The following is a 15,681-nucleotide window of genomic DNA, read 5'->3' as shown; positions in this document are numbered from 1 at the left end:
TTGGGGCACCATGTTCTGTTTCTCTTGGAAACCCAGCCTGCTCTCATAGATACCTACTTCCATCACATATCCTGAGCATTGCCAAAAGAAGCCATTCAGCAGCTGCTGTTTTTCTCTCAGCACAAATATATTTGCTACAAAAGAATGATCTTTTCTCTGATACTGGCCCCCAGACCTCAGAATCTGTTAACTGCTCTTCCCTGCTGCACTGAATATGGTTCTAGGGTTTGAAGAGGGAATTTGAAGCAATAGGCAAACAGGGCTTGGTTGAATTGGTCTTGCATATATATCCTGACCCTCCACCTTTGTGGGGTTTGTGAACTTCGTACCTTCCCTGAGGTTGTACAAACTTGACAAAAGTTAATACTTTTGTATTCTCTGCACTGTTGCACTCTTCAAATAGCCCCCTGAATATTAACTTGATATACACATTTTTGTCTTTGATGTCTACAGTATTTTTCCTTTTTTTTTTTAATTTTAAGGTTATCTGCTATTGGATTCAATAAATTTGTTTACCTAACTATTGATATTTCTGCAGAAAACAAAAAAAACTGAATTTATTCTGAGGTAAAGTTTATCAACCCATTGGGAACCTTTTCCAATGTGATGCTATGCTATATTAACAACTTAGGAAAATGACCCATGTAGGATAGGAGTCTTTCTCCAAACACATGATGACCTCCATGCACATGAATGCTTACTTATATGCCCATTGCTGAAATCATCTTTCTTACCTTAAGTATCACAGTTCCCATGAGAAATAAAAATACAGTTTTGAGCTGTATGTTAAATATATGGGTGGTCCCTAGGTCTAATCAGGCTTGCAATGATTAAGTTCGTTTTCTAATTCATCTGTAAAATAAAGGGCATTGGTATTAGGATTTAAGAAAAAGTCTGAAACACCCATGATACCTCATAATTAGTGCTGAACCATAAGCCTCCTTAAGGTTTATCAAAAAGATGTTAAAGGTATTGTGTGGTGGGGGAGGGGGCACAGTTGTGTGGGGGATGGTATTTGATCTTTCCTCTCTGGTGGAGATTGGATAAGCCTTTTCAGTTGTGAAGGTTGACTACACTCCCTAGAAAACCTGTAGCTAACCCTTGCTCCACAATCCTCTCATTGACCCCTGGGCTTGTTTCTTCTGGGCTTTGTCCCTTCTATTAAGCACAGATGAGACTCTACAGTAGTAGAGTGGAAAGGAAGACAGCCAACTGGACGTTAACAGAGTGGTGAATGGATTACAAGATGATAAAACCCTATTTTCAATTAAAATGATTGGCAAAATTTTTATACAGTTACCAGATGAGCTTAATTGCATGTGGAATGGAATTCTACCAAGAAAGTATGCTAAAAAGTACAGAGGGATAGAGAAGAATCACTTTAATTCTGGCCTCTCCTATTGAATCCTCAAAGCAGATGGCTAAGTTGGCTCTAGAAGTCATCCCTCCAGGCATGGGTTTTGACCCAAATTTTAAGAAAAAAAGTAGATAATTGGATAAATTTATCTGTATATGAGAAGCTGCTCTATGTCAAGGTAGTGTCAGGAAGAAGAAAGGTCAGATCATTAGAAATACAGTTGGCCAGTGGATACCTACATGGATCCCTGAATCAATTAGGACTTTAAAAAATTTCCATGCTTTAAAAAGCAAACTAGAAGTACATTATTTTTTTTTGAGACAGGGTTTCTCTGTGTAGCCCTGGCTATCCTGGAACTCATTCTGTAGACCAAGCTGGCCTCAAACTCAGAGATCTGACTGCCTTGGCCTTTGCTGGGATTAAAGGCATGCGCTGTCACCACCACCCAACCTAGAAGACTGACAAAGGGACACCATATTTGATCCGTAAAAGCAGTTTGCTTCGCATTACAACAGGCAACAGATATAACAGCCATTGAAGAATATCTGGCCAAGAAACTTCTGCAAAGTTGACTGTCAATCTAAATGGTACTCCAGAAAATAGTAGTTGAACACATGAAATCGTTCTTTAATGCATTACAGTGGCAGAGAATTGAGGCAATGCTGGCAAACAGAAATATCTTTCTGTAATTAAAAGAACCATTAATATGCATTAATACAGCAGGTTTTCTCTTAGAAACTGTGTAAGGACATAACTGCAGCTTCAGAGTCAACAAAGTGTTCTAGAAATTATGAGTTATATTACTATATTTATTCAGATTTGAATAATGACAGAAAAACTTAACCTTGTAAAATATTGGCAGTCACTGATTCTGGGTAGTTAGGTGTGTCTTTTTATTTTCCAAATTTACACTGACTTTTCTATTTATTTTATAAGAGGTCATTTTCAGAGAGTCAAGGAAATAAATGTAGCTTAGTGTTCTGAACAATTCCAATATAGGGACAGGAATTCAAAACCCAAATTGAGTTCTGTAAAAACCTCTTGAGTTGCCCTTTCCTTAAGACTGCTCCTTGGGCAGCTGTCTTGGCAGCTCAGCATTGGCTGCCTAGAAGGGTGTGGGAGGAACAATGTGCAAACGCACGTATGAATGGAATGTGTGTTTTGCAAGAGGCCAAGTTGGCAGCTTTGGTTTCCAAAAGGTGGGAGCATCAGCTGGAAGAACACAGTGTGCAGAATTCTCAGGCTTTTGTGGGCCAGGTCCATTTCTTCAGTTTTGTAGTTGGGGCCTGGGGGAAACCCTCATCTATTCTGAAGGAAATAGCCTTGCTGAGTCTTGGGAGATGGAGGAGTGCCTTAGGTTCAGAGTGCCTTAATGGCTTCTTGGAACAGTTTGCAAAATCCCCTAATGTTTGCCACTTACTGTGCACTTAAGCTGGACTTTTTCTAACAACCATGGAGTAGGTTCTGATCTCCCATTTTAAGCAGGGTCTCATAGGAAAATAGCATTTTACTGCAGTTCTTGACATGTTCCACAAATAGAACTTTGAAGTCTCATTAAAAGTAGGTAGTTCCTCATCTTCTACAGCTATGGAAATGAACTCAGAATGACCCAAACACACAGCAACAGAGCCAGAGTTCGAACCCAGGCCTGTCTATGTCCAGGAGAGGCACTGTTTTTTTGGACAGGAACCTCAAAGGGTAGATACTAATTGAACCCAAGCAGGAAAAGAAACTCAAGTTAGCCCAAGTTTCCTCCTTTGGAGGGACTCCAGGAAACAATATTGTCAATTTCACATCAAACTGGTACTTTGTTCTACTTAGGGTCCAACTTATAGAGGCTACATTTAAGGGTTAAACACTAAGTGCCCAACTTTAAAGTTTCAAAACTATTTCTCTTCTCTCCTAACTGTAAGTAATAATGCTGAACTTTTTTTTTTTTTTTTTTTTAAGTAAAAACCAGGGCATCACTGTAGCCTTGTGGCCTGGCTTTCAGACTCAGACCCACCTGCCTCTGCCTCCAGAGTGCATGCACCACCAAGCTTGCTTGGGCTTTGTTGTTTTGTTTTTAGTTCTTAACCTCACATTATCAAAGCCTTTGGTAAAATATGATTTTCAGTTATACTAGTCAGAAATACTGTTAACATCCTGGCATATAGCATTCCAGGCTGGTTTCTAATTGTATGCATAGTTTTGTATATTTACCCTACACATCAGGAACCAAAACTATATAGTACTGCTTTGTACCCCTACACATGCACAACTATGAACTCAACTTCATTTATCTCCATGGTAAATTCTGAGAGCCCGGTGAGGTGCTTTTGATCTCAGAAGGCAGAGACAGGTGGATCTCTTGAGTTTGAGGCCAGCATAGTGGACAGCCAGGTTAGCTACATAAAGTGAGACCCTGTCTCAAAAAGCCAAATAACAATTCTATGAGATACTAGCATCTGCTTGTATTCAACTTTCAGCTAGGATTTGAAGGGGAATGTGTGCACACGCATTCCTTTGTAATAATCCTATGGTATCTACTCTATGACCCCTCCCCCTTTTTAATACAAGCATGTTAAAACTCTCACTTTTTCAAGTGGAATTATAGGATCTGTGTATACAAAGCGAGGTTTTTTGGTGTGTGTGACTGATGAATTTACTAGATTAGGAATTGTGAAGCCATGTCCCATCTTTTCAACGCTGTTACCTGTGAGAGTCACCTTAAAACTTACTGTTTTTCCTTGAAGTTTCCAGTTTCCAAGTGGTGCCCTGTCCGATGGGGACACCTGCTGGTGAAGAATTATGCTGCAGCCATATCCCAATAGGAGGAATTCCCTAACATGGGATTCAAAGTGGTTTTGACTACAAAGCTAAATCTCTTCCACTCTCTTTGCTTTTGCCAGATGTTTGTTCAGCCTATTCCCCACCCCACCCCCACCCCCGCCCAGCCCTCTTTTTATAACAGATGCCAAGGAGTCAACAGTTTAGCCAGTTACTTACAGAAACTTGACACACTGGCTGGATTTTCTTCTCTTGGTCTCAGCGTACGCCATTTAATGGTAGTGCTCCAGGAGTCAATCAGTACCTGTGTAATAAACGCAGACACACAATACTCATCCACCTCCCCACCCCCACCACCACCACCACCACAGCTAAGAGGAGGAAATGTTTTGAGTTTTAGGCATTTATTGGAATTTTGAACATGACAACATACTTGAGTGGGTATCCCCAAGCTATCTGCAGGAGGGAAAGGCTTGCCATCATCTTGAAAGGGCTGTAGCCTAGTCACAGTCTCTGCATGTGAAATGGCACTTGGAAAGTGCGGAGAGACTCACACTCTCGAGCCTGGGGCGTCACTTTCTTCTTCCTCTTTTATTTTCATCAGTCCTAGGCCAGGGTGTGACCCAAAAGTGCTGCAATAATAAAAACAAAGACAAGTTGGGTTTTTGGTTTTTTGCCTTTTGTTTTTTCAAGTCATGTTTTCTCCATTGTGTAGCTTTGGCTACCCGGTCACTCGGTAGACCAGGCTGGCCTCAAACTCACAGATATCCACCTGCTTCTGCCTCTTGAGTGATGCGATTAAAAGTGTGTGCCACCATCCCCTGGCTGAGGAATTAAGTTTTTAAGTAGACATGTGCCATACACTAAGAGGCAGCTTTTGAAAAGTTGCCTGCTGGAGAGGGCTCAGTGAAGAAGCCTGCACCTCGCTCTGCACCTTAACAGATTAGTGGCGCCAAGGTTTAAAGAAGCATAGTAATAACCAGCATTTACTGGGTACTTTTGTAAAATCAAGTATGGACAGTTTTAAACACTTGTATCACTGGGCTGCTTTTACGTTTTAAAAAGACAAGCATTCATTCCTTGGTAAGAACCCATACAGATCCTCATTGTCCTTGGACATAATTCGACTAAAGGTATTTCCTTGGGAACAGCTAAATTCCAAGGGTCAGAATCATGAGGACAACACATCAAATCTTACTTTTTGGTTCCTGGCATCAGGATGAGGCAGAAGGTGCCTGGGCTCAGGCTGTGGTAGAGCTTTTCAATCCTCTGGCTCCATCGCCAGGCTACTATCTTTGGGTGGTTCGCCTTCAGAGCCTAGGACCAAAGTCATGTATTGACACTTAGCCTCCTGTTCACCTAGAGAAGAATTGTAGCATATTCTCAGGTTCTAAAGCCATAAACCCTGGAAAAAAATCTGAAACTGCAGTCCACTCTATAAACCTCAAGTGTTTAGGATCACTGGCTGAGGGCTGCTGCTGTTGATTCTTTTAAGTGGTCTTCCAAAAGGGCCCTAAGGTAGGGAGCCATACACTGATGAGGCTCCTTGCCTGACCTTTGCCATTAAGTGTCTTTGTGACTTGGGATGAGTCCCTGACCAGCTCTAACTTCTGTCTCCCACCTGTGAAGTATGATACTAGAGCAAGGTTTCCCAAGCATTGAGCAGCCTTCTATCTCTACACTTCTACATATGCCTCTTTTATACATACATCTCCCTTAAAATGGGTCAATTTCTGCTTTTAATCTTGTCAGATCTGAGATCAGGTTGTACAGTTTAATGGAAGTCCTAAACTACAGAAGTAGACATAGCAATAAAGTCTATTTAAGACAGTCAAAATTTATCTTGTATGTGAAGCATACTCTGGAAAGCCCTGAACTAGATCTCCAAAGACTTAGCCAGCTCTCCAGTCTCCTACCCTGGTCTCTCCAAGATCTTTAGAGAGCCACTCTGAAGAATAAAAATGGGATTTTAGTGAATATTAAAGAGGCAAAAGTATATGAGATCTGAGAGAATATGCCCAGGGCAGGGAGAGGCTGGAGTTGGAGAGTGACATGAGATGGGGCTGAAGGCAAGAAACAAACAAAAATTCTGAAGTATAGACCTAGTGCCAATGAGCAAGCCTTTCCTGTGTTCCAAAGACAGAAGACCAGTGTCCAGAACCAGAAACCTAAGCAGCTACCTAACCGGCTGACCATAGGACACACTCACTTACCCTCAAGATGTGCCTCTCCAAGAGAGGAGGTACAATTCGAAGCCCCATAGGCATTGCTGGTTCAGGATGTATGTCCTTGAGCCATGCCTGAAGGTGCCTTGGGGTTAGGGCATTTCTGCCTTTCAACTTCCAGTCTTTGCCTTTGAGAATTTCAAGGGCTACCTGGGCACTGTTGACAGTTTTAAACTCTAAAAGCAAGAAAAATCCCAACATTTATTACTGAGGGCCAAGAAAGCAGATCAACAAACAGCTAAGTATGGGGATAGGACACAGAATTAGAAACACTTCCCTAGTCCAATCTAGAAGAGTTTGTTTGATGAATCCCTTCTCTGATATCATGTTATTATCTCCAATTTCCTTCAAGGATGAATTTAATAGTAAGACTTACTCAAGAAACAGTAGTTTTTTTGCTTTCTGCTTTTGACCTTTTTAGGCAGGATCACAGCTTCCAGGTCAGGGAAGAGGTTGGACTACTCCAACAGGTGTTCTTTAAAGGTTTCACCAATTCCAGCCACATATATAGTACCTTGATTCTCAGAATCTTGCTCTAGCTCTCTTAAGGGTGTCACACTCAAGGGTGAGTTCAGTCACAAGCCTGTGCACCTAACCAAGGAAAGATGGTACAAAGTCATCATTTTCCTAACCCTCAGTCATGCTGTACATCAAAAAGTTAATTTTGCAGCTTCCTAATCTATAAGGAGGCAAATAAGTCCTTCACAGAACTGATTGTCGATGTAACTGATAAACAAATATAAATACACATTTTCATATATATTTTCTCCAGTTCCCTGCCTCCTTCCTCCATTAAAATTTTGTTTACTTGTACCAAAAGAACTTCACAATCCCATTATCTTACCTCCTTGAAAGCTAAAGGAACGGGCAGACTCATAGCCATGCAAAACAGACCTTCCAGGCATCAGGACAACTAATGAAGAATACAGTGAAGACTCTAGTCTATCCCAAACTGAGTTTTATAAAACTAAAGATATTAAGTCTTGACTGAAGGCATTTGTTACACTGTCTCATGCCTGGGCATCTCCAGAATGTCCCTACTTACAGGGTGCTGTAAACCTTGCTTAGATGAAGGGGGCTGGTTTCAGCTTTGTCCACCTTACCCTGATAGAAGAACCTTCTAATAGACTGCCATTCATGGTCTCGATAGCCAGCTGAGCAGCTTCCAGGACTTCATACTGTATAGAGAAGTAAGGCTGCAGAAAGAACAAGGTTTTTACCATTGTTACTTTCCAAATAAAACTGCTAGAGAAAGGGGCTGAGCAAGGGACCTCGACCATAGTGGCTGCCATAGTGATGGGCCAGACAGCTGCAGGATTCCAGACTGTCAGTCAGCTTTAAGTAACTAAGTTCACGAATTGGTTTTAAAGCAGTAACTTTCATTTTCCTTTTAAAATCAAAGCCCACTGTTATGGTAGTACAAGGAAAACAAGCAAATTCATCATTGTCTTATTTGCTTTTCATATTTATTACAAAGCACTGAGGCCATTCATGTGTGCCACAGGCAGGGATTCCCAGATGTTTGATTAACTTAATTTTTAGACTGTACTCCAGTCCACTTGAGAAGCTGTCTTTCCACTGCCTGGGTTAAATCTTCAAATTATCTGTGCTATGTCTCAAAGTAGCTAAATCCTTCTAATCATCCAAGCTACATGTCATCATGGAAAAAAGTTATCCTACAGAAGTTTTATAAAAAAATTGTTTTGAACAAAATTTTGAAAATGACACCAATGGTAACAAAAAAGAAAAAAGACACTTCATTTCATCAAAATTAAAAGCTTTTACATATCAGGTCTTCTGAACTGTAAAAGACCAAAAAATAGGAAAAAAATACCTACAAGCCACATATTTAATAAGAGATTGATATTAAAAAAATTGTAGGGATGCTTGGAATGATTAAAAGTTTTACATAAGGACATTTATGAAGGTTGTATAATATCAGTGGACTTATGCAAACTTAAAGTGTTAGAAATGGAAATTCCATCTGATATGTATTAGACAAAAACAAATAATGACAACAAAAAGCTAGCAGAGAAAAATAAGTAGTTACAGTCTTGCCACAAAATTCTCAATTCTAAGTCTATTCTCAGAGATAGTATCTGTATTTTTAGCTATAAGAACAAAAAAAGTAACTTTGGAAGTTCTTATGTTTTTCTTTCACTTTCATAGTTATTACTATACCAAGTTACAAGTTGCCTCAGTTCCAAGTTCTAAAGGTACCAAAAAAAAAAAAAAAAAAAAAAAAAAAAACAACAAAAAAACAACAAAAAAAACGTAGTGACATTTTCTCCTACTCCTTTACTTAGCTGATAGAGTCCTTCCCCTGGGAGCCTCCATCTTTACTACATACAACATAATTTTTTATAGATATCGCTTTCTTCTTGGGGAAAGAGTCTCAATGTGGAGGCCTGACTGACCTAGACCTTGACTATGCAGTAACTGCCTCGCCTCTGCCTTCATGTGCCATCATACCCTGCTTCTACAGATACTGTTACACTGTTTCTAGTTTTAATTCTTGTCATGTTGTCTTTTATACTTATGCTATTACTTCAGATGTCAAATACAGATTTATGAGCAAAAATCTGGAGTTTTACTTACTAAGTCTTAATTTTAAGATTTTATATATAAGTATTTAAATAATAAATTTTTCCTATCTATTGAAGTAGATTTTTAAAAAATAATTAAAAACCTTCAGAATAGTTATGTTTATAAAAAAAAAAAAAATCCTGGTCATCTGTACATATGTCTGTCCCCCAACATACCTCTACATTTCTAGAGGCCTGCAGGCATTAAGGACAACCAGGTGAGATGCTTCCCACCTCCTAAATCCCCTGCCTGCTGGGTCCCAGCAATAGGGAGATGTACTCTATCCTCTGAGCTCCAGTTTTTGGCCCTTGGCTATGCCAGAATTCCAGGAGGCCTGCCAGCACCTTGGACAATCAGGTAGGACTCTGTCCCAGGCTCCTTGCCTGCCATTTTCCCTTAGGGCACACCCAGCAGCAGCAAACTGTGCCCTGTCCCCTGCACTTCATTTTCTGGCCCAGAACTTGACCTGTATTCCTGGAGGACTGTTAGCATCAGGGACAAACAGATGGCTAACAGCCAGCATAAGAACACCATACAAGATCCAGGATAATATGGCACCACCAGAGCCCATATCCTACTCCAGCAAGCTCTGGATATCCTAACACGGCAGAAGAACAAGAAAATGACCTAAAAGTCCAACCTTATAAAGAGTAAATGAATAAACTAACTAATAAACTAACATGTGAAGGAAATGAATAAAACTGCTGAAGACCTAAAAAAGGAAATAGAAGCAATAAAGGAAACAAACTGAAGGAATGCTGGAGATGAAAAACCTAGGGAAGAGAACAGCAACTATAGAATCAAGCAAGCATCAACCAACAGAATACAAGTGATAGAAGAGAGAATCTCAGGCATAAAAGATTTGATTGAAGAAACTGACACATCAAAGAAAATGTTAAATCTAAAAATTCCCGACAAAAAACATCAAGGAAATCGGGGATACTATGAAAAGACCAAACCTGAGGTTAATAAGAATAGAAGGAGAAGATTCCTAGCTACAAGGCCAGAAAATATTCTCAACATCATACATTTCCCTAACCTAAAGCAATATATCCCTATAAACATACAAGAAGCTTAGAGAACACCTAATAGATTGGACCAGAAAATTCTCCTGCCACATAATAACCATAACCAAAACACTAAATATACAGAACAAAGAAAGACTATTAAAAGCTGCAGGGAAAAAAAGGCCAATAACATATGAACGCAGAACTATCAGAATTACACCCAACTTCTCAACAGAGACTCTAAAAGCCAGAAGGACCTGGGCAGATATCTTACACTCTCTAAGAGAACACAGATGCCAGCCCAGACAACTATACTCAGCAATACTTTCAATCGCTATAGATGGAGAAAAGATACTCCATAGCAAAATCAAATTTAAACCCTATCTATCCACAAATCCAGCCCTACAGAAGATATAAGGAAAATTCTAACCCAATGAGGTTAAGTATACCCATGAAAACACAGGAAATAATTCTACAACAGAAAACCAAAAGAAACCCATGCATGCAGGCATGTACACACAAACATGCGCACGTAGCACACATAAACATGCTACCATCACCAACATCAAAATGACAGGAATTAATGATCACTGGTCATTAATACCTCTTAACATCAATGGATTCAATTCCCCAATTAAAAAAGACACAGGCCAACAGAGTGGTTGCATAAACAGAATTCATCATTCTGCTGCATTAAAGCGATATATACCTTATCAACAAAAACAGACATCACCTCAAAGTAAAGGGCTGGAAAAAGATTGTCCAAGCAAACAGACCCAAGAAGCAAACTGGAATAGCCATTCTAATTATCTAGTAAAATAGACTTTTAACCAAAATTGAGCAAAAGAGATGGGGAAGGAGAGTTAGGGAAAAAAAAAAGCAGCACTGAGATAACATCTCAATTCTGAGTATCTACGCCCCAAATGCAAGAACACCCATATTTGTACTAAATGTACTACATAACCATTACTAAAGCTTAAATTATACACCAAACCCTAAACATTAATAGTGGGAGACTTCAAAACCCCACTCTTACTAATGGACGGGTCATAGAGACATAAAGTAAACAGAGAAATAATGAAACGAACAGAAGTTATGAATCAAATGGACCTAACAGATATCTACAGAACATTTTACCCAAACACAAAAGAATACACCTTCTTCTCAGCATCTCATGGAACCTTCTCCTAAATTGACCATATACTCAATCACTAAACAAGTCTCAAAAGATAAAAGAAAACTGAAATATCCCTTGTATTTTTTCAGACCACCATGGATTAAAATTGGACTTGAACAACAAGAAAGCCTACAAACTCATGGAAACTGAACAGCTTTCTATTCTATGACCACTGACTGGGTCAGGGAGGAAATAAAGAAATTAAAGCCTTTCTAGGATTTAATGAAAATGAATGCACAATATGCCGAAACTTACATGACACAATGAAAGAAGTGCTAAGAAGAAAGTTCATTGTACTAAGTGCTTTCATAAAGAAATTGGAGAAATTTCATACTAGTAGCTAACAGCACATCTGAAAGTTCTAGACAAAAAGAAGGAAACACACCCAAGAAGAGTAGATGGCAGGGCTGAAATCAATAAATTAGAAACGAAGAGAATAATACAAAGAATCAATGAAAACAAAACTTGGCTCTTTGAGAAAATCAGCAAGACAGACAAACCCTTACTTACCAAACTAACTAAAAGGCAGAGAGAAAATATCAGAATTAACAAAATCAAGAATTAAAAAGGGGATAAAACAACAGACACTGAGGAAATCCAAATAATCATTAGGTCTTACTTCAAAAACCTGTATGCCACAAAATTGGAAAATCTAAATAAAAGACATTTTCATGATCGATACCACTTACTAAAATAAGATCAAGATCAGGTAAACAATTTTAAAATAGACCTATAACCCTTAAGAAAATAGAAGCTGTCATTAAAAGTCCTCTTCTCCCCCCTCAAAAAAGCAAGCCCAGGACCAGATGCTTTAGTGCAGAATTCTACCAGACTTTCAAATACTCCTCAAACTAAACCACAAAATAGAAACAGAAGAAACACTGACTGCCAAACTAATTCTATGAAGCCACCGTCACATAAAGACTCAACAAAGAGAATTTCAGACCAATTTCCCTTATGAACATTGATGCAAAAATAGTCAATAAAATATTTGCAAACACAATCCAAGAACACATCAAAAACATTATCCACCATGAGCAAGTAGTCTTCATCCCAGGGATGCAAGGGTGGTTTAACATATGAAAATCTATCAATGTAATTCACCATATGAATAAACAGGGAAAAAACCCACATGACCATTTCATTAGATGTTGAGAAGCCTTTGACAAAATCTAGGACCCCTCCGTGATGAACCAAGTCCTGGAGAGAACAGGGATGCAGGGTGTATACCTAAACATTATAAATGCAATATAAAACAGCCTGACGGCCAACATCAAAATAAAGAACAAGACAAGGTTGCCCACTCTCTATATCTATTCAATAAAACTTGAAGTTTTAGCTAGAGAAATGAGGGTATACAAATTGGAGAGAAAGTACTCAAAATATTGCTATTCACAGATTATATGAGAGTATACATAAGTGATCCCAAAAAGTCTACCAGAGAACCCCTACAGCTGATACACACCTTCAGCAAAGTGTCTGGATACAAAGTTAACTAAAAAAAATTTGTAGCCTTCCTTTATACAAAAGATAAACAGGCTGCAAATGAAATTAGGAAAACACCATCCTTCATAATAGCAACAATATAACATATATTGGTGTAACTCTAACCAAGCAAGTTAAAGACCTGTATGACAAGAACTTCAAGTCTCTGAACAAACTGGAGAAGATATCAGAAGATAGAAAAATCTCTTATGCTCATAGGTGGGTAGGATTAACAGTAAAAATGGCCATCCTTCCAAAAGAATCTACAGATGCAACACAATTCCCATCAAAATTCCAATATAATTCTGTACAGACCTTGAAAGAACAATACTCAATTTCATATGGAAAAATAAAAAACAAAAACACAGGATAGCTAAAGCAATCCTATACAATAAAAGAACTCCTGGAGTTATCACTATTGCTAATCTCAAGTTGTATAACAGACTAATAGTAATAAAAACTGCATTAAAACCAGACAGGCTGATGAATGAAATCAATTCGAAGATCCAGAAATAAACCCTTACACCTATGGACACTTGATTTTTGACAAAGAAGCCAAAACAATAGGAAAAAAAAGAAAGCATCTTCAACAGATGTTGCTGGTCTAGCCTGATGTCTGCAAGAATGCAAATAGATCCAAATCTGCACCAAAATTAAAGTCCAAGTGGATCATAGACTTTAAGATAAAATGGATATACTAAATCTGATAGGGAAATGGAAAATAGCCTCAAATGCGTTGGTATAGGGGAAATTTTCCTGAACAGAACACCAACAGCTTAGGCACTGAGATCAACAATTAAATGGAACCTCATGAAATTGAAAAGCTTCTGTAAGGCAAAGGACACTGACATAACACAAAACAGCAGCTTACAGAATGGGAATAGATCTTCACCAACCCTACATCTAACAGAGGGTGATATCCAAAATATATAAAGAACTCAAGGAATTAGACAACAACAAACCAAATAATCCAGTTAAAAAATGGGGTACAGAGCTAAACAGAGAGTTCTCTACAGAGGACTCTAATGGCTAGGAAACACTTAAAGAAATGTTTAATATCAAGGAAGTGAAAATCAAAAGGACTCAGATTCCATCTTACACTTGTCAGAATGGCTAAGATCAAATACTCAAGTGACAGCTCATGTTGGTGAAGAAATAGACCAAAAGGAACACTCCTCCATTGCTGGTGGGAGTGCAAAGTTGTACAATCACTCTGGAAATCAATTTGGTGGTTTCTTAGAAAACAGGAAATAGTTTTACCTCAAGACCCAGCTACACTACTCCTAGGCATATACTCAAAATATGCTCCACCATACCACAAGGACACTTGTTCAGCTGTGTTAATAGTAGCTTTAACCATAATAGCCAGACACTGGAAACAATGTAGATGTCCCTCAACTGAAGAAAGGAAAAAGAAATGTGGTACATTTACACAATGAAATATTACTCAGCTATTAAAAACAATGAAATCATGAAATTTGCAGGGAAATAGAACTAGAAGAGATCTTCCTGAGTGACGGAACCCAGACAGAAAGGCAAAGTATGTACTCACTTCTAAGTACTCATTTCTAAACCATGCTACAAACCACAGAGCCAAAGAAGCTAAATAACAAGGGAGGCCCAAGGGCAGATGCTTGAATCTTACTGAGGAGAAATAAAACAGATGCTGGGGATCAACTGATGGAGAAAACTGGGTATGAGAAGGGGTATGGAGGATAACAGGAGGGATCAAGTATTGAGAAGAAAGAGGGAGAAAGAATTGGTACCTCTGAGAGAAACTAGAAACCTAGGACAATGGAAACTCCCAGGAATCTATGAGGGTAACCCTAGTTAAGACTCCTTAGCAATAGGGGATATGGACACTGAACAGGTCATCTCCAAGACTTCCAAAGTAGGGATGGGAACACAAACCCATCCACAAAACTTTCGACCTGTAATATTCCCTGCCTATAATATGTGCAGGGAGCAGAGAGCGATGGAATGGCCAACCAATGACTGGCCCAACTTGAGACCCATGCCATGGGAGAGAGCCAACCCCGGACATTGTTAATGATACTCTGCTTTACTTGCAGAGAGGAATCTAGGGTACCTGTCATCTGAGAGGCCTCATCCAGCAGCTGATGGATAGAGATGCAGAGTCACAGCTAAGCATTGGGTAGAACATGGGGGTCTTTGGAAGAGAGGGAGGAAGGACTGAAGGAGCCAGAGAAGTCAAGAAACCTCAGGGAAACCTACAGAATCAACTAACCTGGGCCCATAAGGACTCACTGAGATTGAACCACTGAACAAAGAACATGTATGGGGTAGACATGGCTCCTCAGGGCCTGCTCTGACTCTGCTGTCTGCCTTTGGATCCCCTTCTCCTAACTGGGCTGCCTTGTCCTAGTCTCAATAGACGAAGATACACCTAGTCCTAGTACAACTTGATACACCAAGACAAGCTGATATCCATAGGAGGCCACCTCTTCTCTGAGGAGAAAGGGAAGAGAACATGGGGGAGGGGAAGGGAGAAGGAGAAACTGGGAGAAGAGGGAGAGAGAAGCTGTGATCAGGATATAAAGTAAATAAATAGTAAAAACAAAATCCAGTATTCAAAATTTACTCCGAGAGACTAGGGAATTAAAATAAGAAAAGTAGGCTTACAGTACCTTTAATATACTAAATAACTTTTTCTTAAAAAAAAAAAAAAGAAAGAAAAAAAAAAAAAGAAAATTGAAGCTGGGTAGAGTGTGTGGTGGCATACACCTATAATCCCAGCTATTCAGAAGGCAATATCAGGAGGATTGCATATCTTATACCAACATAGGCTATGCAATGACCTCCTTTATCTAAAATAAAAAGTGATTAGAAATGTAGTGAGGAGGATGTGGAGAAAGAGGAACAGTCGTCCATTGCTGGTGGGATTGCAAGCTTGTACAACCACTCTGGAAATCAGTCTGGCGGTTCCTCAGAAAACTGGACATAGTACTACTGGCAGATCCAGCAATACCTCTTCTGGGTATATACCCAGAAGATGTTCCGACTGGTAATAAGGACACATGCTCCACTATGTTCATAGCTGCCCTGTTTATAATA

The 15,681-nt window shown here is 39.2% G+C and overlaps 1 protein-coding gene across 1 annotated transcript in view; it reads right to left on the bottom strand.

The window, feature by feature from the left end:
- Window positions 1–4,362: 4,362 nt before the first annotated feature.
- The window catches only part of Rexo5 (RNA exonuclease 5), a 43,857-nt gene continuing 32,538 nt past the window's right edge, over window positions 4,363–15,681 (bottom strand). Inside the window, 7 exon segments of the mRNA XM_029535840.1 lie at window positions 4,363–4,430; window positions 4,560–4,758; window positions 5,325–5,443; window positions 6,340–6,527; window positions 6,728–6,897; window positions 6,899–6,942; window positions 7,455–7,547. Of these exon segments, the coding sequence (XP_029391700.1) occupies window positions 4,677–4,758; window positions 5,325–5,443; window positions 6,340–6,527; window positions 6,728–6,897; window positions 6,899–6,942; window positions 7,455–7,547 (696 nt within the window). The 3' untranslated portion in view covers window positions 4,363–4,430; window positions 4,560–4,676.

This window comes from Mus pahari, chromosome 1 (assembly GCF_900095145.1).
Source record: "Mus pahari chromosome 1, PAHARI_EIJ_v1.1, whole genome shotgun sequence".
NCBI classification, from domain to species: domain Eukaryota; kingdom Metazoa; phylum Chordata; class Mammalia; order Rodentia; family Muridae; genus Mus; species Mus pahari.
The sequence above is the reverse complement of the archived record's forward strand: the minus strand, read 5'-3'. Positions and strand labels throughout refer to the sequence as shown.